Source organism: Blennius ocellaris (assembly GCF_963422515.1).
Source record: "Blennius ocellaris genome assembly, chromosome: 6".
Taxonomy (NCBI): Eukaryota; Metazoa; Chordata; class Actinopteri; order Blenniiformes; family Blenniidae; genus Blennius; species Blennius ocellaris.
This window is the reverse complement of record NC_137655.1, coordinates 9,456,482-9,481,203: the sequence shown is the minus strand read 5'-3', so window position 1 is coordinate 9,481,203 and position 24,722 is coordinate 9,456,482. Positions and strand designations below refer to the sequence as shown.

At 40.6% G+C, this 24,722-nt stretch overlaps 1 protein-coding gene across 4 annotated transcripts in view; it reads left to right on the top strand.

Moving 5' to 3' along the window:
* The first annotated feature begins 350 nt into the window (after positions 1 to 350).
* pard3bb (par-3 family cell polarity regulator beta b) overlaps positions 351 to 24,722 on the top strand; it is a 218,989-nt gene continuing 194,617 nt past the window's right edge. For 2 of the 4 annotated variants that reach the window (XM_080497881.1, XM_080497880.1), the window contains exons 1-3: positions 351 to 989; positions 1,111 to 1,241; positions 14,967 to 15,068. In XM_080497881.1, coding sequence (XP_080354007.1) covers positions 932 to 989; positions 1,111 to 1,241; positions 14,967 to 15,068 — 291 coding nt within the window. In that variant the 5' untranslated portion in view covers positions 351 to 931. Of the gene's footprint in view, positions 1,242 to 14,966; positions 15,069 to 24,722 lie in introns of all 4 variants that reach the window. The other 2 variants (XM_080497883.1, XM_080497882.1) reach the window with 2 other exon arrangements.

The window sequence follows — 24,722 nt, the reverse complement described above, 5'->3', positions numbered from 1 at the left end:
CTTTTGTGTACACAGATCTTTAAGTTCAGCTCATGAAAAGTGGAGGCAAAAGCAAAAGGTTTCGTTAATATTTATGTTCAGTGTCTTCTTCTTCTTCTTCTTCCTATTATGATTATTATGATTATACTTTATTATTATTATTATTATTATTGTGTGCGCGCGTGCCTGCAGCGTGCCGTGTCTCTGCCCCTTTAAGAAAGTGACAGCAGCAGCGGCGCTGAGAGCTGGAGGAGCTGGTCAGGAACTGGTCAGGAGCGGACTGAAGGAATCCACAAAACTTTTCCTCCAACTTTTTTTTTTTTTTTTCCCTCTCACTCCCAACTCACCTACAGCTTCGTCCCCGGGGGTGACAAACCAAACCAGCCTCAGCGAGAGAGTGTCTTTTATGTGGGGGTTGAAGTGGACGCAGATCGGCGCTCGGAAAGAAGCAGGAGACTTGGAGGGGGAAAAGTTGTGGAGCGATGCCCGACAGACCGCATCCCTCCCTCCAAAGTTCAGCTAAGGTGGCTAACGTTAGCTCCCGGGGATCATGTTTGGATGAACTTTAGAGCAAGTCGCGACGCGTCGTGGTCTTGTGGCGGCGGGGGAATCCTCGTGTCGGTACCAGAGAACTACCTCGAAGTGGAAACTTTCATCCCCGGGTCGGTTCTTCAACACCGAGCTAATCACGTTTAGCCCACTGCTGCTAGCCGATGCACAGCTAAGCACTGTTAAGAGAAACAAAACTAGTGTGAAATGACACGGCACACTCTTCCACCACCGGCCAGCTCTCACTTCCACCATGAAAACAATGTGAGGGAACTTTTATAGGCCAAGCGTGCTGAGATAAATACTCTCACTTCAGTGGAGGAGATGGTGCATGGAGCAACAACAGCCATGATGACCACTGCATCCAGATGTGCACAACCGCATCTGTGACTGGGGGGATCTGATGACCGTGGGACACTTTCACCAGGAGTTTGGAGCTGATTTGAATCATATACAGTCTGGTTGGACGCGTGAATCTCACTCGAAGTGCCTCTCTATTGGTGTTTGATGAATGTTGGTGCCTCCCTGCATTGTTATGACCATTGCTCTCTGCCTGCATCCTGGTCCTCATCTTGAATGAAGAGGAGAGTGCTACCATGAAGGTGACCGTGACGTTTGGGCAGACAGGTGTGGTGGTTCCTTGCAAGGAGGGATGGACCGTGAGGGAACTCATCCAGCAAGCCACTCAGAGATACAGGAAACTACTTGAACAGGTAAAGTTCAAAAGTTTTTTTTTTCCTGAAGCAAGGGCTTTAAAGTGTGGGATGGTAAGCCCATGCTAAATAGTAGGTTTAGGTTAAAAGTCAGCTATTTCACAGTTTTTCCCCACTATAACATATCAAGAACAATTGATTGGCAGTAAAGGCATAACCCTTCTCACACTTGTTAGATGCTTTCACTCTGAAATGTCAATTCCGTAAGGAAGGTTTCTTTTTTTATCAAAAGCTGTGTTATAACTCCTTATTTTTCTTGCTGGAGTGCATCTTCTGAATCCCCTTGACACTGCCATACAGGGCTGTCGGACACGGTTTAGTTCAAGGGCCACATACAACCCAATTTCATGTTGAGTGGGCCGGATTGCATTATGGTATAGAGTATACTTAAGGAAAATGTGTATTTTTGCAAAAAACAAACAATTGTTAATGAAAATTAAAACATAAAGCCAATTTTAATGAATTTGGAAAATTGCAGAATACAGTAAAATGTTATTGCATTATTCACGTTTTTACAAACTCACCCTGACAGCATGGCTCTGAGGCTCGTTTGATCGCAACAAGGTAGCTAAATGTCATGGCAGCATCACTTATATCTCAACTCGGGTCTCAGTATTGTGACCGCTACTCTTAAGAAATTTGTTTAAAAAAGATCTATATTTTATGAGAAATGTTTACAATTAGCTTGGTGGTTTGTCGGGGCAGATTGGAGCGTCTTGAGGGTCGGTTTTGGCCCACAGACCTTATGTTTGACACATCTTCTCTAGAATCTCTCCAGGCGGTCGTGCCCTCCGTAAATAAGTTAATAAGTTGAGGAGAACACTTAGCTGCCTACTTTTAGCTTCTGAGAGGCTACAATGATAGCTTCAAACAACCACATCTTTGTCTCTAGGAGGACCTACGTCTGTTGATCAACACAAACATGAGCAAATGCAGCATTATCTCCATGTGAATCTTTCTGACCTCCAGACCCTCTGACAGCTGCATTATTCATGGCAAGAAATAGTTTTGCACTTATGCTTTGAGATTTTTATGAACCCTAGAAAGACAGAAAAGAGGTGAGATTACTCTCTTTTTTTTTTGATACAGCACTTTCATAGTGATTGAGGTTTTCCCTGGAGACAAAAAGAATAATCGAAAGCTCTGTCATTTTTTACATCATGAAAGGACCGTATGAATTTCACATTCCCAAAGTCTCGGGGAAATTAGACAAAGCCGTGGAGGTCCGGTTCTCCATAATTGCTGTATGAAAAATTAAAAGCACATCTGATATGAATTGCGATGGTCCAGACAGGAGCAGGCACCAGTCATTTCCAATTTAGTTGTGAGTGTAAAATGCAAATGACTCCGTCTCGTGATTCCTTTATGACTGCTGTTGATTCCCTGCACTGCTCTCGGGGCAGGAACCCCATGACCCCCATCACACAACCAAATCTTCTCAGTGACTTGCTTCATATTGGGTCCATTATTCAGAAGGCACAGCAGTCGTATGGATTGATAGCCTCAGCTGTGATTGAGGGAGAGGTTTTGAAGGTGTGTGTGTGTGTGTGTGTGTGTGTGTGTGTGTGTGTGTGTGTGTGTGTGTGTGTGTGTGTGTGTGTGTGTGTGTGTGTGTGTGTGTGTGTGTGTGTGTGTGTGTGTGTGTGTGTGTGTGTGTGTGTGTGTGTGTGTTTGCTTTTATGTGAGGCACCACTTCATTTTTTACCCTTCTCTTTTTCCTGCTCCCTGTACCTTTTTCTTGCCTTGTAATCTTCTTCCACCTCCCCATATATCACCTCTCCCCACACAACACTCTTGCATTTTTTTTTTTTTTTTTTTGCCCCCTTGATCTTATTTATCATTCTGATCTTTTGCACCGGCACATCTCCTCCTCACCTCGCTCTAGATTGTGCACACACAGCCAAAGCTCTCGCTTCCCTCCCCGTTTGACCTGCTCTTCCTCTTTATACGCTTCCTCCTCCACCTTCTTCCTCATGAACTAGCTCTGTTCCACCGAGAAGCAGGAACGTATGTGAGGTGGTTGAGCATTTGATCTTTAAGATAGAAGCATAATTGTGCACCAGCTTGAAAAAGCAAGCAGTTTCTTGACTAGTTGTCAAGCACAACGTGGGTTATCAGATCCATTTTTTCACGATAGGTTTATGGCAGTGAACATCACAAAGTACCCTGTTGGGTAACTGTCAACTTTGACAACCACAAACATTTTCTCCTCACAAAATTGTGACCCAACACTTGTACTAGAGAGAAAATATTTGAGAATTTTTGGCACCTCGTTTATTAGAAACAACTAAATGAATGGCTCGAAATTGATAATAATTTGTTAAAATGATCACTTTCTTGTCAATCTGCGTTCTTTTCAGTTGAGAGACCGGCTTGGTGCATTTCCGTGAACACTTCCTTAAAAGATCGTTTTATTGTGCAGGTTTGTCTTTACCAAGAATATCATCCAATCAATCCCATAATGCATTTCCCATCATATGACACCATATTTGTCACATGTGAGTATGATCCTACATCCAGCTTTAACTGGGAGCCCACCAGAACTGAAAAGTAGCTTCAGCTTCATTTTTATGGTCCATAAACAAGTCACTATTGGATTGAAAAAAAAAAAAGTCTTTGAATATATTTAAGAGCAGCGTTGTCTCTTTCGTTAGCAGCTTGTGTTCTGCCACCACCGTTTTCTCCAAAACGGTCCCATCACGTGCCCAATGTTCCATAAACATTGTACAGCACCTCCTCCAATTCGATTGTGAATTCAATCTCAGTGGTTGGATCTAATCTGAAGTGTTTACATGACACATAATCAGATTGGGTTTAATCAGATTATGTATGGTCCATGTAACTGCAGCGACTGAGCAGTCGTACAGTCGTACTTTTGCTCCGATTCGATATGCTGACTTTAAAATGATTTTTTTGAAGAGATCAATCACAAAGAAATCACGTATTCATACATGATTAAATATAGGTATATTCCCTACATCACTTGTGAAGGCTATCGTTTACAAAATTTTTCAAGATTTCAAAGTGTTCATTATCATATGCACAGTAAAGAAACGTGTTTCCCTGCACAATGAAATTCTTACTTTGCTGCCCACACTGAATGCACAACTTTTAAAACTATAAAAAACTTTATAAAGCAATATAAATATAAACCTATACATTAAACTGTGCAAAATACAAGTAATATATACAAGTGAATATACAATATACAATTTAAGGTGGAAGTACAAAAAAAATGCTACTTGTACTTAAGTTTGGACAACATTAGATTTATGTATGAGCAACCGATTACACAGATTACAGTTTCAGCTGAATAACAAAAGTTCCTACAAACACCACAGAATTTATTCTGAATTCAGAAAAAAAACCCAGTAGGTTGTTAGTCGCTGTCACAGTGGTTTGCTGCCTTCTTATTCACAAGTATCAAGATTTTAGGTGTTAATGTTCACCGAGATAGTGAGTGCTTTGTGTGATTTCCTTCAGCTGCCATGTGTGTAATTATGCCCCCCACCCCCTTAACTCTATTGATTAGATCTCTGAGTATTTAAATACTTTGCTTCCTGCATGTGTCAATGTAGTGCTTTGTCAGGGTACATGCACGCTGTGTGTGTTTTGGACTCCTCTTTTTTGCCTTCCTTTGTTTTCTCTCACTTTTCACACTGTCTCCCACAGCTTTGTCAGCAGCTCTCAATCTTTTACTTTGCTGACATTGTTCTTGATACTTTTTTGATTTTGTTCTTTTCTCGGTTTCTTGTGTGAGTTTTCCAGTATTAGACATGTTTTGTTTCAAATACATGTCTTTCACAACATTTCCCAGCCCAAATACCCCCCCCCCCATCATCCCTACCAATTCCTCCTCTGAGCAGTGGTGAACTTGTCTCTTGTAGTCCATCTTATGCTTTTGTTTGCCGTCGTCTTGTTCTACATGCATGTTTCCTCATTTTCATCTCATCTGTCATTTTCTGCACACACTAATCGGTTGTAGCTGTATAATTATGGCTGTTAATGTGTTTTAGGATTCGTAAGAAGGATAGGTGATTGTTGGGAGAGCCGTTCAGTTCCTAATCCTCCCTTCCAATTCTTTGCAAAGAATATTTTTAAAGTGTCACAGATACTGCTGGCTTTCTGTCTCTGTCTCTCTCTCTCCCTCTCTCTCTCTCTCTCTCTCTCACTCGTCATGTCCTCCATCCTTATCTGGATCATTCTGCTCAGAGAGTCACTATTAAAAACATTTTATTATCTCGTGTGTTGCTGTGGCGAGTTGACACTGGCAACCATATTTATCAGCTGCTTTGTGAGGAGTTCCCACATTGGTGGACGAGTGGAGCCCAATCTTAGTGAAGGGTATTAAAGCTGTGTTGGAGTGATCGCCAGAAGAGTCAGGGTCTTTAAGATGTGGCCTCAAGTTGACTTTCAGAGAGGATTTCTGAAGTTTTACTTGCATTATTTAATTATTATTTTCTCTCGTATTCAAATTCACCAGCGTCGTAATTCAAACGAGTCTGGTCCTTTGTGTTATCCAGTACGGGTCTAATGGGATACAGCAGACACAAATGGGATTAGAATGTGAGAGGCAATCAAAGAGAGTTGATGTTTGTATTTGGAGTGAATTGGACTCATGTTGCGCCGCATTAAAGTATAAAGTTGACTTTTGTCCATCTGTCCATCCGCAACTAGTTTTGGGGTCTTCAGCTAAAGTAAAAATCATGTCTTTGAAGAAGCTAGAACACTCAGGATGAACTCTTCTTGCTTTCAAAATGAGTGGTAAGGCTCCGCTTTCATGACAATGCATTAAGTGAAAATGCATAATTTTTGTGTTTTTGTTTCAGACAATTTGACGATTGACAATTTTGCCAAGCCTCAGATTGTCGCTGTTGGTTATTTTTGTAAAGAAACCACACACCCGCAGAGAACAATGCGCTATAAACGTTAACAATGACGAGTACATGGAGTTTCATATAAAACTGGGAGTCATGACACTCTTGTGTGAGATGTGAGGTCGCCATTGTTGTTATTGTCCAATCCAGTCGCGCATGTGCAGAAGAACGTAGACACAGAGCTGTTTACAACTCCCAGAACACAACTAAATTTTTCCGTTTCCACTTGAAACCGTTGTGTAAATGGGGCCTAAGTTCTTCTGCACTGTTCTGAACCCTGACATGACAAACTGATTATCCGTTGCCGTCTTTGTCTTCGTCATTCTGCTGCGCCGTTCCGGAGTCCCCTGAATTATCTGCCCTCATCTCCTTTACTGTTACATTTTGTCACATTGAATATTTTTGTATATTAGCACAGTTTTGTTTTTTTTATATTTTATTTTTCTTGGATGTTTTTATGAGAAACAAATAAGCAAACAAACAAACAAATAACAGAGCAGACAGGGCCAGTACAGGTACAACATGTGTTACTTTCTTTTTTTAATCGTTTCTGTGGTATAAAAAAAAAAAAGCTTAGCCACAGAGATATAATATATGAAATTCATCCTCATCAGTGTCCTTGGCAGCTGCTGAAAGAAGAGTAAGAATAAGAAAAAGGAAGCAAGACATCAATTCTACAAGATATAGACAAACGGGACCTTTGACTATTTTTGATTGGCATATACTTTCCAAGGTTTCCAGTGCCTCTCAAACTTGGCACTGGCACTTCTTCGGGAGAAGGTCAGGTGCTTCATAGGAAGGATCTCCCCACTGATCTCTTTCTAATTTAAAATAGATGGAGGTTCCTTACTGGGCTTTTTGCTTGTCATGGCTTTTTGTGGCTGATTAGTAGAATTTGTATTCAGTACTGAACTTGTTTCTTTATGGCTGCTGGTAAATTCCCTAAATACGTAAAGCTGAAATAGAACTCTATATCTGAGCCTAAAAGTAATACATTTGTTTTGTCACCTTTCCCCAGAGAAGGACACTCCAGCAGTGGCCAAGCTTAGGCCTGTTAGTCTGGAATCCCCTGGTCTTCCAAGTGAAGCAAATCCCCCCCCCCCCCCCCCCCCCCCCCCCCCCATAAACAATTTTGTCACAGTTTTTGACTATTTAAATATGTGGTGCATCTTGTAAACCACGAGGACCAGTAATAAAAACATGGAACAGAAAGAGTGAACTGACGGCTATGGTGCAATATTGATCGGTTTTGGATGGATAACCATTAAAACAAAACACACATTCTGCTCTATCAACTAGAAAATAAAATAAATTACAAATCAAACTGGAATAAGCACGGTTGGTGAGTTGGCTGTAATTAGGGAATTAATAGAGAATTTGATACAATCAAGAAAAGAAAAAAACAGACAATGAATCAGGAAAAGGAAAATCCCAGCGAGCGAAGGGATGAGGAAGAGCAGCCAGAGAAGGAGGTGAGAGGAGCAAAACAGAGTTTGTTTTTATGGGGAGTTGCCAGGAAGTTATTAGCTTGTTGACAGACTTTGTAATTACTTTTGGCCAAACAGACAAGTGTGCCTCCTTGGCTGTGGGTTTATGAATGCCTGTTCATGTAATTGGAGTTAAATGCAGGTAGTGTTTCCTCTCTCCCTTATTGTCATTAATTTCTTTGGCGTATTTTCTAAAAATGAGACTTCAAGATTTACATTCTTAGTTAAAAAGTCTGGTTCATCACATAGTAGGAATTCAGGAGAACTTAATTTTTATAACTCAACAATGAAACGAGCTGTTCCAGATAAGACCCCCAGTGATAATGGCCTCCTCACGGAGCAATACGAACAGACAAAATACAATAACATGTCTTTAGATTTGCACGTTCAACCGGAGAAGAGTTAACCATCGAGAGCTTCTGAGGCAGGAGAAAGCCAACAGAGCTACGCCCAACACTGTGGGCGTAGCACAAAGGGCATGTTTTAAAAATAACGGTGAATGCAAACATGATTTGAAACTCTTAATTATTCAGGAAGTTTGTAACAAGTGGCCCTTTGTGTTATTCCGTAGCCTTGAAGACACTGTGTAATAAATATAGATTACAAGTAAAAGAATTTGATGGCCTCTGCTCTGAGGCCTTCGGAGAAAAGATTGTAGATGGGTTTGCCAAGAGGTTTAAAAACATTTCCACAGCATTAAAAATAAATCATGTCAGCTTGTAAAATATTCTGGAACAATCCTTATTTCTCTGTGGTCGCCAGAAAATGTCCAGTGACAAAGCTGAGGCTCTTTGTGTTTGTATCTACGGTTCCTAGCAGAGACTCAAGTCAGCTTGAGAATGACACCACGCCACCTGCGAAGCATATGGCGGCGTAAATGTCGTGGCTCGGGCTTGTTTAATGACAGGGAATGTGCAGCTTGCAGTCTCTCATTCAACAATGGGTTTTTCCATGATATCCAACAGGAATAAAAGATGACATCAGGCCTTTCTTTCAACAGGGTGGTTGATCTTCAGCACATTAGCAAATGTGTAAAAACAACATTCAGTTTCATCGAGTTGAAATGTTTGCTTGTCCAATGTGGACTGGTGTTCGAGGACCCTCACACTCCTACATATCGATTGTATGGTGTAAGTGGTCTGAAGGAGTTTCGGCCTTTGTGGGTGTATGCTGTAGTTGCATTAGCCAGGGGAAGAATGCTGGTGAGGCGTGGCCAAACAAGCTGATAAAGTTGTAAAACATTGTGGCCTCGTGCCAGAGCACAGCCAGTCCCCCCCCCTCTGGAAAAACAAGGGCGAGCCAGTAAAGAGACACGTGCCTGCTGCGCTACATAAAAACCACAGGAATGTGCGGACCAAACCTGACACCTATTCTATTCTATTTTATTCTATTCTGCATTGAGCGTGATTCATGGCCATCCATGCATTTCCAGAATTAAGGACTAAAATCTTGTGTTTTGAATGAATTCCTTAGCAGGGCTGTCTGATCTCATAAAGTTGAATTGAATTACTTCTCTGGAATTCAGACCTTTCACACTCCCCCACTGTTGGAAATAGACAATACATCTAGTTTTTTTTATTAGAAATTAGGTACATACGCATTATCATAAAAAGATGAACTTTGACTAATTCAATTACTGGAGCATGACACTGTTGTTAACATAATGCATCTTGTTAGCTGGGGGATTTCCAGCAGTTTAATTTTTTCATAGAAAAAGCTGTGCATTCTACTTGCATACCCTCCCGGCAGGATGTTTTCTGCTCTCTCTCTCTGAACTAGGACTTGAATATCTTGTTTTGTTTGAATTGCTTCCAATTGATGGAAGTCTTCACCTGGGACAGTAAGGAAATGATAATTGAGAGCTTGTACTCCACTTACAGCTGATTGACGTCTATTGCAGTACATGTCTCTTCACACCTTTAGCTGTAACAGCGGCATACATTCCAAGCTCTTGTGTCAACTAACCGAATAGAAAGGCTTGCTGTTCAGAGATAACGAATGATGGCGATGGAGAGAGTTCAGTACATACCTTGCCACATTCTACAGAGTTCTCTCACTCTGGTGGGATTACTCTCCGACCTAGTAATCTGTTCTAGATCATGTTGGAAGCATCAAGTATCCGAAATTACCCGTGATTATCTGCAACAGTATCAGGCAAAAACAGTGTATTAGGTACTAATCTCCTTGAATTTTTGGATCAGAGCAGTGTGTTTGTAGCTCATATCTTTAATCTCACATGATCCAAGTGTCCCTCTAGGATTTTTATTTTTTTTTAAACTGTCTGGCTTGAAGGGACAAGATTTCTTCCTAAGACATCAGATCAGTGTGCTCAGAGCTCTTATCTTTCTTAATCTCCCTCTTTTATTTATTTATTTTTTTAATTTAAGCTGTGCGGTGTGCGTACTGTAACAAGTTTTCAAGGTGACTGGGGTGGAGGTGGGATTCAGGGTGCTCTTGATGACCTAGAAACTCGCAGGTTACCAAAGAAGGGAGTTGTATGGATGTTGGTGCGTTAAGCGATTTCTGCTGCAATTAATACACGTGGCTGACTTGTGATTGTAGGAGCTCTAAACGAAGAAAAAAAAAAAGTGTTCCAGCAAAGTCGATTGGATGTACCATTTGTTAGGTTCCTAACTAACATAATTGGTTGCAGTATCCACTGTTGCAGGAGTAGAGATGAACATTATTGTCAATACTGCTAAAATGTTCTTACCTTGTTGACCAGTTGCCAATCTTGACCCCGGTATGTTTTTCTAAGCTCACTCGAGTCAAATCTGTCACAGAACAGTTTACATCACATTATTCAGTCCCCTTATATTGTTTTATGACTATCATCAATCCATCGTATATATAATGTGAAGTCTTTGGTGGTTTCCTGAACCCCTGATTGTCTTTTGTCACAAGAACAGCCATCATATGTTCAGTTTCTATTGCTCTGAAGAAAAAGTAAGCTTTGTATTTATGATAGCAGCTTGATTGATTTGTACTTTTATACAGAGCTAAAGTTTTAGGTGACAACCCAGAATAGATACTTGCCCGCTGCGTCCGTGGAAGTCCTGCCTTTCGTCTGTCACTTTGTTGCAACTTGATGAATAGCTTATTTGTTTTGTGCTGTATCCTTGTCAAGTTCAATATTAATTAAAAGTAAAGTCACACTGCGGAGACCGCTGTGCGATTTGCACTTGTGCTTGCAGGTCCATCTGCAGCTCGTGTTTTCTCCAGCAACCTGCAGGGCTTTTGTGTAAAACTGGCAACCAGGGTAGACGTGCCCCCCCCCCCCCCCATGCACATGGGGGTCACTTATATCTCAGTCAGAATATGGACTCAGATGTAGAAGCTGAATAATAGCTGCACAGGGAAATAAGTACTGATGTCTTTGTATATAAACATGGTGGAGTTTGTTTATTTATTTATTTATTTTTGGTTTACGAGGCACAGTAAGACAAAGTGCTTTTAGGAACATGCTGTTTATTTACAGAATATAGATTGGTATTAACCTGGTATTGACTAGTTGAAAACTATTACTGAAGCACAAAATGTACTGACGATGTACATTCATATAGAAATGTTATGTGTATGTAAAAAAAAAAAAAAAAAGAATCCAACAAATTTACATGACATTATGGCTCAGAAATCCCTCCTAGTAATTTGAAAACGTTTCATGTGTTGTCCCACAGTTAAAATGTCCCCAGCTCTAGATTAGTAGTTCTCTGGGGAGATAAACAGTGTGCCGTAGAAGAAAATAAAACAATGTAAGTGCAATGTTTGAAACTCTCCCTCTCGTACATCTGGCCTGCGTGTCAGCCAAGTGTGAGAATGGAGTCATACGGTGAGGGAGGTGGGAACGAGAGAGGACGACTATGCAACAACATAAAATGTCGGAAGCCGAGTGTGTTATGTAATAGTGATTAAAGAAAAAAACATTTGAAAGTTTTCTTTTGAGGAAACATGTGGTCTATAAACCTCAGCTGTATTGACCCTGGAATAAATACCAGCTTGATATTAAGAAATTAAAGACATGCATATTTCTTTGTTACAAACCCCGTTTCCAAAAGTTCTAACATTTGCATTTGTAGCATAAATGGTTGAATATTTCCCAAACAGTTATGATAAAACATTGGCAATGCATCACATTGGAAAAGTAAGATATATGCCTGTCATGAGAGTCATATCAAAGTTGTAATGGGGCATGTACTGCATCCTATTGTGGAACACCCCATCTTCTTTAAACAATGTTTAAGTGAGGGGACGGAGAGCTGCATTTTATTTGAAGAGTGTTTGTCACGTGTCGTAAAAAAATGTATCGTTAAACGTGAACTTTTTGATAATATGTTAATAGTTTGTTGCACTAAAACAAATACAGAAAATTAGAGTTGTAATCATTCATATATCATAATGCTATCACTTACTGGTCTGAACCATTTGAGATCAAATTGCGCTGAATTTTCCCCCCTGAAACAAAACGAGTTGGACACCCCTGCTGTAGACACTAACACTCTCCCATACCAATTTGAAACTTGTCTGCTGAGTGGTTCTTCGACTCTTTAATTTACAGCTGCCAGCATCCTGTGTTTTCATAAAAAATGTTTATATCGGAGAGCATCAACAGACACTTTTTTTTCCATTCTGCCTGAAACCACTGTTGATGAGTTTGGCTCGGAGAAGACGGCAACATATTTCCATTATGTTCACATATGCCTTCCTCTTTTTTCCCTGATGCAGATTTAATGTGCGATCTAAGATTGGACGGTGAACTGTGCTTACATAATGTGATTTGCAGAAGAGTTCCTGAACCCACGCAGTGCTTAAGAATTTGTTTTTGATGCAGCGCCGCCTCACAGCTTGAAGATCATAAACATCCCACATTGACCTTCAGCCTTGATATGATATTATGTCCCGAAGTCTTCAAAATCTTTGCAATTTTACCAGATGGAACATATTTAGAAGATTATTCCATCGTTTTCTTTGCAGATTGGTGAACTTCTGTTCATCTTTAAAATGATTTTGTTAAACCTCCAATATTCCCTTTGGGTTGTTTTCAACATGAGCACTTACTTTTCCAGACTTAATTGCTCCAGTCTTGATATTTTAGTTTATCACTGTTGCTGCCAACAAACCAGAATTAAGTTTTGGAATGTTTCATGAGGTGGTCAGATGTCTCACTCTCAACATCTGACACGTGTCTTATAATTTTGGGGTTACTCTCGCCTACGCCAGCAGATGCCAGGCGGCCTGTTGAGAATGACTAGAGTTACACGGGAAAGTACTTAGTAAAATGAAGTACTTGTCTCAGATAACACATTAATGAGTGGACTGCTTGGCACTGGACTCATTAATGAAGGAGGGGGAAATTAAACTATGGCGAGTATTTCAGCTGTGGAAATGGCGACGTTACCAAGGCAACAACACTTGCTCTCCGCATGCCTCACTTCACTCCCCAAAGTGCACAATAAAGTGTCATTTAGTCGTAGTAGTATGTACTGCTCCGAGTGGTTTAGTGAGGTCGGACAAACACCTGAGATTAGAGTCGGAAGAACGAACTGCAACGCAGTCTTATTTGTGTGTCTGGTAGTCGATGTGAATTGAAGCATTTCATTTTATGAAATTCTTTCTGCCAAATGAGACGGGTAAATGATGATTGTCCACGATGTTTTGTCTGCGGATCAGCCTTGACAGTGACTTCCAGGGACACAGAGGGCTTACATTCCTCCTGATGTTGAGTTTTTCTAAAGCACTGACAAGCACCTGACCCTGAAAGAGAGATTTAATGGAGCACCACCCTGTAATGTTTAGAGTCCTACCCTTCCCTGGGCTGTGTGTGCCTTTTATATCAGTGTGTGTACATGCTTGTGTATTGTCTCAATATGTTGTTCAACAACCAGCTCCATGTAGTCAGCTGTCCAGTACAGTGCCGGTGTCATTAATCACAGAGCCAACACAGCAGAGACGAGAGTGAAGAGGGAGAGAGGGAGAGAGAGAGAAAACGGGCCGTGCAAGAGTTGTAATCTGCACAAAGGCGCCAAGGGAAAGACGTGTTAGATAAGTGGAGGAAAGGAACAAAGGAGAGGGCAGAGATGAGAGAGATGTTGAGTCAAAAAGTGAAGGCTGTATAAATGAGAAAGCAGCTGGCGAGCAGCAGAGAAACACTTTTGAGTCGCTGTGAGGTTTGGCTTGACTCTCTTCAGACTCTGAAATAAATATGTACTCGTCTGAGACCACTGTAATGCCTCTGTCATGATGGTAAATAAACAATAGAACCAAACAATTTGTGTACCACTTCTCAGGTTTAAACAAACCATCCCATTTGAACCATTGCAATTAGAGCTGAATGGTTTTATTGTATTATTTATTATAGTTGCTGATCAGCCTTCATGACCACTGACAGCTGAAGTGAACAACAATGATTTATCATGACACCTGTTAGTATTAGGCAGCAGATGAGGATTTTTTTTTCCCTCAAAGGTGTGATGAAAGCAGGAAAATGAAAAACTGTAAGGATTTGTCAAGGACCAAATCGACACTGCTCGAGGACAGAACACCACTAAACATGCAGATCTTGTGTTTTGTTCCCAGTCTGGTTCGTCTTGTCTCAGTAGTGGTCCAAGGAAGGAAAGAGGTCATGTGCTGCCGTTTCTCATTGATGCATAGAGGGAGTGGAGACTGACAAGTACAGCTCCATCCATTTGATGATCAAACTATTGCAACTATTGCTGAAATCGATGCTGGATCCGATCGAAAAGTGTCAGAAAACACAGCGCATCACAATATCTATCCCAGTGTTCCCAATCAAATTCACACCTACGGGCAATTTATTTTCACCACTCAGCCTCATAATCATGTTTTTTTTGTTTTTTTTCTTTTTAAACTCAGCACCCTGAGAAAATCAATGTGTGCATGGGAAGAGCAAACTCAACACGTTTTGTTACACCCCATCAATTGTGAAAAGATTGTTATTCTTCTGTGATTCAACAGAATAAACTCAGTGTATTACACGTGTCTGATCAAACTGAATGGAGTCCCTGTACTTCAGAATGAAATGAAACAACATAACACTCACCAGAAAATACCACCCCATTTTTCCCCGAATCTGCCACACAATGTTGTGGCCAGTCCAGGGAATAAGTTTAACCACGACTGAGTTTCATTGTCTTCACTGTTGGATTACTCCTCCAAGATCTCTACACGGAACAGTCTCTTTGCTCTCACGTAGTTGAAACTGTTGGGGAAAAGATCACAACAGTTGTTAAGAGCAAGAAATGTGTTTTTGAAAAACAAAAGATGGCTGTAGCTAAGTGACTATGTAAAGCCATCTGCTAATTCAATGGTTCTAAATATTACAATGCTTCTGTTCCATGTTGTAGGAAGGAGATTTCCTGGTTCGGACTCATCATGTCGAATACTGTGACGGGGGGATTTTGGACCCTGATGATATTCTCAGCGATCTGGTTGAAGACAAAGACAAGGTAAGGACCAAAAAAGCTAAATATGTGCGATTAGTTTTGCCCTAGTTTAACGAACCGTAGTTAGAGGGTGAATATTGATACTAAGCAGACAAACAGATAGTCATATGTCATTTGCTCTCCTTTCAACTCTTTAGTCAAACTTGTGAGTTTCTTTTAGCCAGCTACCTAGTATTTTTGAAGGCCTAAGGAAAAAAAAAAGATTATACATACACTCCCATTGAAAGACTTGTTCAGGACAGTATCAGAAAACCAAATTTAAAGTTATAAGGTGAACCATCACTGTCCATAATATACTTTATTCTTCTCATGAAATACATGATAATCCTCTTGATATATACCGATGAAGAAGTAGCCACACTTGTGCTTTTACAAGGATTTAAGCAGGGTGTGTGTGTGTGTGTGTGTGTGTGTGTGTGTGTGTGTGTGTGTGTGTGTGTGTGTGTGTGTGTGTGTGTGTGTGTGTGTGTGTGCACGCGCTCACACTGAAAAGTATTGAGCTGCAGTGGCTATCAGCCACTCCCTCAGATTGAATATTGCCTCTCAAGCAGAATTCTAAGGTAAAGGTTTTAACTTGCCTTCAGCATAAGGCTGTGTCATTAGCAATTCACTTTTGGAAACTTGAGGCAATCTTGATCCATACATCCTCGGATTTTCTTACCCTTCCCTCGAGGAATGTGTCATTTTTCATTGAACCGGCAGAGTTTTTTTTCTACTTCCTCATGGACCCTGGAATTATTAGCACGTGATAAATCGACCAGATTAAGGAGGTTTTTTTTTTTTTTTAACCATGGAACAGGACCTTTGGATGTTGAGCCCCTCGCTTGGTGGTTTCCTGTATTAAAACACAGTCAACATGTTTTAATGAGCCTGTGTCCTATGGCGCACTGAATTTTTCATTTGGGTCACCACAAGAAAAAAGTTGAAGTACCTGCTGGCTAGAAAACCCAATGTACAGCGCGTTTCCATGTCTCATACCGTATGCCCTAAAGGATGTATAAATACTGCAGGATTTGTTGGAATTTCTCTCAACTAATTAAGAACAAAGTTGCTGGAGTTTGCAATTCCTCTCGGGGCTGTGAGAAGAGCTCGCTCTTTGTTCAACCGGTACTCAGGCCTATTTTCTTCAGTTTCCCGTCAAAATCACAATTCTTCTTATTTTATGTGAACCCGAATAGCACTATTAGTTCCAACCAAGCCAAAGATATTATTTTATTTTCTCTAATAAGATTTTCTTCATTTTAGTTTTTTTTGCTCATGACGGTTGTCCCTGATGGCGGGGGGAAAAAAACAAACAAACAATATCCATGCATGACACTTCTAAAATTACTCACAACCTCGATAGTTCTCTGTGCTCATTGAAATTTCTCTGATGAACGTTCCTGTGTCAAAATGATGTAGTTATATGGCCTGGAGGCCACGTGACTCAGTGACAAGGGGCAATAAATGAGTCAGGAGACCAGCTACTGACCTCGGGGATTACTATTATGAGAGTCTGTTGCCATGGTTTTGGTTAGATTCAAGCACAGCAGGCAGTGGTCCCGCTGTTGGCTAGTTGTCACTTGCCCATGTGCAACTGTGATCCTGTTGGCAGTGCTTTTTTTTTTTTCTTTTTCTTTCGGTCTTTCTTTTTTTTTTATGCGGAGGTGTTAGTGTGGAGTTCAGCCAGTGGAACATGATGTGTGTTCAAAAGTAGCTCCCATCTGATGTACTTTTAGCCCTCGCCATCTCAGCTGAGAGCCCTCACAATGTTGTTCAGTGACCACTCCCTGATATCAAATCCTGATATGGAACCCACAATCCACTGTCTCCTGAGAGTCCCTGCTCTCAAGAGGTGGTGAATACTAATTCGTCAACTTTTTCATAAAAGGGAAGCCGTCAAACAAGCTGAAATTACAATATAGGCATATTATCATATTATGGCTTGTAATGAGGTACATGGTAATCCAGCAGTTGCCTCCAGCACTTCCTGTTTCACTATCCTTTTAGCTCAGGTTTGGTCTCACCTCATGCAGTTAATATCATGTAGATGCATGCTGGAAGGAGCTGTGGGAAATGGCAGCGTACAACTGAAATGATATGCTGCCTTTTCACAGTGAATAAAACTGGCTGAGCATTGAGCTGATTTCAAAACAAGAAGAAGAAGTGAAATGAGTAGATAAGCATTAAATCATTTGAATAGCAGGCTGTGAGCTGGCCTAACAGGTTTCTCTATGAAGGTCAGAGGTACGCTGGGTACACATTCAAGTCCTTGTGGTGGAGCAGCTTAATGATGCATACAGCGTTTATATTATCATACAGTTATGCATGTTTTTCTCTCAACTTTGAACTGAATGCTATCTCTCTTCAGATTTACTCAAAAAGGATACCTTTGCTTTGTGTTACACCTCAGAATGTGGAGAAAGTGCACAAAACATATGTTGAACCACTGAATGCAGCACTGAATCTGAATATAAAAGCACATAAATCCCACAAAATACACACTTCAGCACTGGGATCAAATAAAGTCGCACTTTCAATATCCCCCCAAACATACACACACACACACACACACACACACAAAGAAATAAACTGTAGAGAATATGATATCCAGCAATACACACTTCTGAGCACCAGAGATTGCATATGAAATGAAAGTGTGAAATATTCATTGGATTTTGAAGCGAGGCTTTCATAGTATTACTGAGCTGAGATGAATAAATGGCTCCTAATCCCAGATGAGTGTTTTACTGTAGGCAGACTCAGACGGCGTGGCTTTAGGTTTATAACCATGGAGAAAACACAAGATATTCTTGGACTGCTCAAGACAGAGGTCAAAAATATGGTTTCAAAAATCCATGAAGTGTTGTGAAGTGATACGTCAGGGAAATGGGAGCTCAGTTTCTTCTCTTGAGGTTTGGGGTGATGAGTCTGTGTTCTTACAGCTGCTGCTAACTGTGCATCGAGATACTGACTGCATGTCACGATAATTGTGTCCGATCTATTGGCCTTTGCATTTGTACCTGTGTTGAAGTGCATTCTCGTTGCATTGATTCTGCCTCCTCTGTGATCAGATCTCTATATGCGTATTAGCTGGGTTGGTAGGTCAGTGTTGTCCACAAACACTGATTCATCTACAGATCTGATCTAGCTAATTACACTACCATGCGTTCTGAATGTGTTTACTTTAAAAAAAAAAGCTTGCTTTAACATGTGTAACCTATTTTACAGGGCGTCGAATCATGTCCATTTAATCTAACAATTTCGTGTCTGAACTTCCAAAACAAGGGCGTGTTCACACCAGCCCAGTTTGAACCGGCCAAGACTTTGCTTTAAGGACTTCATGGGAAAGTTTGTTTTGTTTGGGTCCCCTGAACTGTGATCCGAATCAAACAAGTAAACTCTGGCCCACTTAAAAACATGAGTCTGGGGGTCTGTGGACTTTCCTGTGAACAGTGAGAGGATGTGATGTAGAGCGTAGCGTATTCTGGGTCGGAACCAAACAAAGGCACAAATCCGAAGAAGCAGACGTAGAAAGAACAAGTTGGAAAATATCGAAGTTGCTGATATAAAATAGTGAGGAAGAAGTCGTGAGGAAGGTGTTCCTTAAAATCTGGTCTGAAGATTATATATCGCAGTTGTTTGTGGCTACCCATTAGCTACCAGCTGATTAGCCTTTAGCCCCCACCAGCCAAAGGTGGCTCCCACTTTTGGTCCAGACCAATGAATGAGCTGTTTTCCTCTTTTCTTCCTCTTTGGTCAGCGCCCGTTTCTGGCAATAGCGCCCCCAGATGAGAAGCTGTTGTAATTGCATGGCCTTTTCCTGGTGGTTTGATTCCCTCCCAAAAGTGCTGTGTGAATGCAAACCAACCCAGCATAATGGTGAGAGTGAGCCGATCCTGAGACGAATATCAATGCCAGCCTCACCAAATGGCACAGACGGTTAAAATATATTTATGGATGCACATATACATTATATTCCTCTTTACCTGAAGAGGGGAATAAACATTCAAATTCTTATTTTCTTTCTTCAGATGTGTTAAATACATTTTTATGTTTGGGTCAACATGAAGAATAATTGTAGTTTCTTTGAACCTGCATATTTGTGCATCAAGTCTCCAAATGTCATGTTCTATTTATACTCTTAACATGTTTGACAGGGATTTTAAAATTGTCAACATGGGAGGGGGTCTATTAAATACATAGATATAGACTTTTAAATGGTACATTCTGGATAACTAAATACTACATTGTGACATTTAGATCTTGCTTCTTAACAATAATCTCCAATTGCATCCAATGCACTTTCTTGCTTTGTTAAAAAGTTTTCTCTCTTTTAAGGTAACAGCTGCATTTCATTGGTGATGGTTTTCACTTATGCCTGTACCTGTTCCTGTAACTGACTCACCTCACGCCAAACTTCACTGCATGTGCTTGTTTGTGCCCCTTGTAGTTGGCTCGCTGCCGAAAACCAGGTTACAGGAATGTTAAGAGAGATAAAGAGCCCACACTGGGCAGGATTATTAACTCACATGCAATCGATACATTGATGCTCTGGCCAAGACAGTTGAGACACATGCAAAAAAAAAATCAGGCCAAGAGCTTTCAATGTCTGAAAGAATCTTTTGATAGGAATTTGAAAAGGATTTTGAAAATGTATGACACATATATTAATATCAGTCAAGTTTTGACATCGTGCATTTGTATAGATTACCGTATTTTCTGGACTGTTGACCACACCAAAATTAAAAAAAGAAAAAGTACATATGGAGGCCGCACTTGACTATAAGCCACAAGTGTCCACGTTGTAACAGGGCAGGAATTTCACTGTGGAATTATGGAGATTGCTCATATTTTCATCAATTCCTGCAAATCTGTCTTTCATGGTGTCAAAAGAACACAGCCAATGAAAGCAGCACAATACAAGGTCACGAAGAGCAGAAATAAAATTAATAAATTATTCGCATCATTTTATAAGCCGCAAGGTTCAAAGCGTGTGGAAAAAAGTACCGGCTTATAGTCTGGGAATTACGGTACAATAGATTGAGGGGAATTGGCATCATGCAAAGAGAATATAGCGGTAAGCCAGATATAAAGAAATATGATACTGTATAAGAACGAGACGACACAATAGATGCAATAAATGAGTGTACAAGGTGGAGTACTGTGCTCGTGTGTTTACTGGGAGCAGCGCTGATTGTGAAGTCTAATACCAGAAGAAAGGAAGGACCTTTCTCCTTCACACACTCGGGGTGAAGGAGTGTGTTTCTGTCGGAGCTGTGCTCCTCTCGCCCACCTTGGAGAGAGCAGCCACAGACTGAACCAGGCTCTCCTTCACAGCTTGTCGAGTGTCTTCCTATGCGCTGTAGATATGCTGCTGCTCCAGCCGGCTTCACCAGGAAAAAGGGCTAAAGCCACCAGTTTTATGGAAGAATCCACAGAGAGCTCATTTATTTCTTAATTGCCTGTCTCCTCAAGGACTTTGGAGAATGTTGTGGCTTTCACGTTTGTGTTACCTTGTGGTGACTCTTCTGGACCATCGCACAATACATTGATATGAACAATGAAATTCTGTTTCTGTGCTGGTTTCTGAACTTTTCAAACCCACTCCCACTTCTAAGATTATAAAACTACGTTGGACAAGGACGTAACAATGTGGATGAACTTTCTTGCAAATTGACTCGTAGTCGATCAACAACACCCAAGCCCCACCTTTTTTTTCTCCATAACTCTTATGTCTCCCATGCATGCTGTTTTTCAAGCCCACTTTATGCCAAAGAAAATGAAAAGTAAGCAGAAAATACGGATTCCCATCAGCATTTTCTATGTTGCTGGGAGTGTAATTCCTAATGTATTTCCCCCATCTTGTAGGTATGCAGAAACAGACTTAACAGGCACCAGCGTTTGCTTGAAAGGTTATCTGGTAATGGAAGGATGGGGGAGAAGCACTCTTGCCTTGTTTGATATTGATGTTTGCTGCGGGACAATAATGTCATACGCATATGATCAGATACTGCACACAATATACATTAGGTTTTACAGGCAACTAAGATGCAAGGAGATCAAAGAATACTCTCCACTGCTTTACCTCAGATACACACAGTTACGATCATTATTATGCTTTTTATTATAGTGCGTCCTCTATGCTTCAGTCGTGAACGTAGACCATTCTGACCTATCAAAACATAAAGGAGAATTTTTACGACATAGACCAAGTGGCATTGTAAATCACTGAAAAAGATATAATGTTGGAGGTCGTATATCTGTATAAGCTGGTAATTTAGTTATACGGTACACACAGTATGCTGATATAGTAAAGGGTACTCTGTTAATATATGTTGACTGTCAGAGTAGACTGATATATGTGTCAGTGTTCTGCAATTTACCAATGAGGCCACAGCCTCATCAAATATAATTCACAACTGGGCTAATGGCTGACAACTGGGGTCCTAAGAGAAAGGGGCTTTATGGTCCTTGTACCCTTTTCAAGGACTACCAGGTACACTGGCTCACATACACACAAGGAAACTTGTCCATGAGAACCAACACATATGATAGAAAATGTCAGGGCACATAAAAAAAAATGACAAAGGAATGATGTCAAGAGTCTCCTCCACATTTGACAGGCTGAAGACTTGATATGACTTTGATACCTCTTTGAAGAGCAAGGATGTACGTTAATCTGTTTTAGTGTATGTTTAACCTCAAAAAACTGGTAGGGCAATGCACACATTCAAATATACTTATATAGATGTGTGTCGCGGCAATTTAACCTATTTAAAGTGTTCTTTGTTCTCCTATTCTGCATCATCAACCTAAAATATACTCCATTATGGTGTGAAAGTGTCCGATTTGATTCTCTGGGTAATAATTACATTTTTTTTTTCCTGGATGAAAGTCCTGCCAGCGGTTTTGCTCTCAAGATTCTCACTTTGTGGTTTTAAACACTGCAGTATATTCGAGCATTGCCACGTGGAAGGGAGATTGTAGTCTGACAGCGGTGTAGCCCCAACTGGTGGTGGGTGGCTGTTAGGGCAGTTTCGCAGTCTTGTACGTGAAGAAAACACTTATTGGTTTAACTGACTAATATTTAGCATGTAAAGTTGTTCAGCCAGCTAATTTGCTAATACTATTAAAGTAAATAAAGGCTGCGTTTTAACCCCCGCCCCCAAACTATTAAGATTTCATGATGGAAATAATCCTTTTTTGGTCCTTTTTTTTTTTTTTTGCATTGACTTTTTGCCTTGGCTTATACTTGTATTAGTTAGAATTGAACATATTTTAGTTGGGAGCATTTTTCAGTTGTTTTCAATGACTTCTATTTTGAGTAATAGTAAGACAACAATGCACACCAGGCCAACTATTCTGCAGCTCAGAAATGCACAGCAGCACAGTGTACTATATGTATAGATTTTTACAAACCCCTGCCCACAAGGAATCCCAGTAAACGAAACCAGTGCAATGTGTGAAAGCAATAAGCTGCGATGCTTTCTTTAGCGGAAGGTCAATATTATTCATACCAGTTTGCCACTTCGCATGGAGGGCTGGGGGGGGCAAAGGTGGAGAGAGTACTGTTATTTGTGTGTGTCTGTGTGGGAGAGTGTGTGTGTGTCCTTCCTGTTCATTCACTTAACCTTTATGAGCTGACTTCATGCCTGGAAAGGAAAATATATCTGAACTCATTTGCCCTCTGAGATCAATTGATAAATATGATTAGGGGTGGCTGGAAAAACACCAATAAGTCCAGAGGATAAAGATGCATATATTTTAACAAATGGTCAATATATGTGGTGAAAGTTGTCATTTCTTGAAAATAAAGGATCAATTAAAATGTATATATTAACAAAGTTGTGCCTAACTCCTTTTAGATTGATGTGTTTGAGTCAATGGAATCTCCTATATAATCTATAATCTTTGCTAAGAAACGATTCAGTAAAATATCAACAGAAAGCATACTTCGTAAGAAGTAAAGCCGTCTCATGAAATGAACTACGTGTGGGGTCGAGCCCACCCAACCCTGGGAGCCGCAGATAACAGAGCAGCCACTCTGGGACAACTTCAAGTGAAGGATAAATCTGACAGGCTAAGTGCTAATCTTTTGGTTTATTAAAAAAGAATAAAGAAAACCTACCTGCTTCACACAACTAGAGCTTGCTTCTGGCTATTATTCTTAAAAAAAAAAAAACCCAAATCTTTTCTGATTGGGGGAATAAAAATAGAAACAGAGTGATTTTATTTCAATAAAACTTGAATTACCAGTTGGTCACGGACTCCAAAAACAACATTGAGAATTAATGACAGTGGCGCGGCTTTAAGGAAATAATCATCCTAACTTATTAATGCTTAACGCACCATGAATATGATTATTAATCTGAACACAGAGCTGCTAGGTGAACAATGAGATTTCCAGGATGTCTGTCTGGCTGTTGTTGTTTCTTTTCCCCCCTTCTAAATAATCATGTTTTTTGTTAAATTGCCTCGGATTAAAATGTTGTGATTAAACGTGGACTTTGTCAGAGGCCGCCCACGCAAATTACCGCCTCTCAATATGTCATGTCACATCGCACGTTCCTTTTCTAATCCCTTTAAAGTGTCTTTGTTTTGATCTAGGTTATGGTTCAATTCATGTTGACATGTTAACCAGCGTCGCGCACACACCCAAGCACACGCACACAGGAGAAAGGGGGGGGGGAAAAATGCAGTAAGAACCTAATCATCCCCTCCCTCAATACATACGCATTCAGTCAAATGCTGCCTGACTGTCTGGTGTCTATTGTCTTCATTATCTTGTCACAGCAGAACAAGCAGCTATGAATAATCACATTGGAACTGCAGCATCTTTACTAATCAAGGTTTTAACCGTGGCTGTGTGTGCATGCATGCATGTGAGGAGCTGAGGCCACTGCCTTTCACAAAGTGTTGGAAAAAAGAGAGAGAGAGAGAGAGAGAGAGAGAGAAAAGTTTCAGTCAGCTGGTATATACTGCACCGAGTTAATGTTCTTGTCATTTATGATGGAAACTGTAGAGGAGGATTATGGGGCATTATGCATAATAACCCTTCCAACAGGGTCATAATTGCCTCATTCTGACGGGTTCATGTTTTGTTCCCTGGAAATGACAGAGCTAAGCTGGGGGAGAAGGGAAAATGGGCAAGAAAAGGGATGGAATGAGAAGGGTGAATGAGACAGGGGGCCGACATGTACAACAGTGGGAGAGCTGGACGAAGGGCTGAGGAGGAGGAGGAGGGGTAGGAAGGCCAGAGAGAAAAACACTGAAACGGGTTGAGAAAGCTCTGCAGAGTTGGAAGATTTTTTCATTTGTGGGTAAGACTTGACCAATACCTCGATAACGGTATTGAAAATTGGATACACTTAAATATACAGTTTAATATGTTGAATTATTGATTCTTCATTGATAGTTCAAGTTGATTATTTCCAGATTTGGCATTCAGTTGCATGTTTGCCTGGTGTGCTAGTACTGGCTTGACTTCCTGACTGACTGATTTCTGTGGTGGTGCTAGGCTTGTAGAATACTACCAGACAGTAGGCAAATGGAGAATCACATTCTTTTCTTGAGGATTTCCTTTGAGTTTCAAATGATTGAGACAGTCTTTAAAATAAAGAAGCAAATATGACAGCTGAAATGTATTTGATAAACCACAATTTTTTTTTTTTTTTT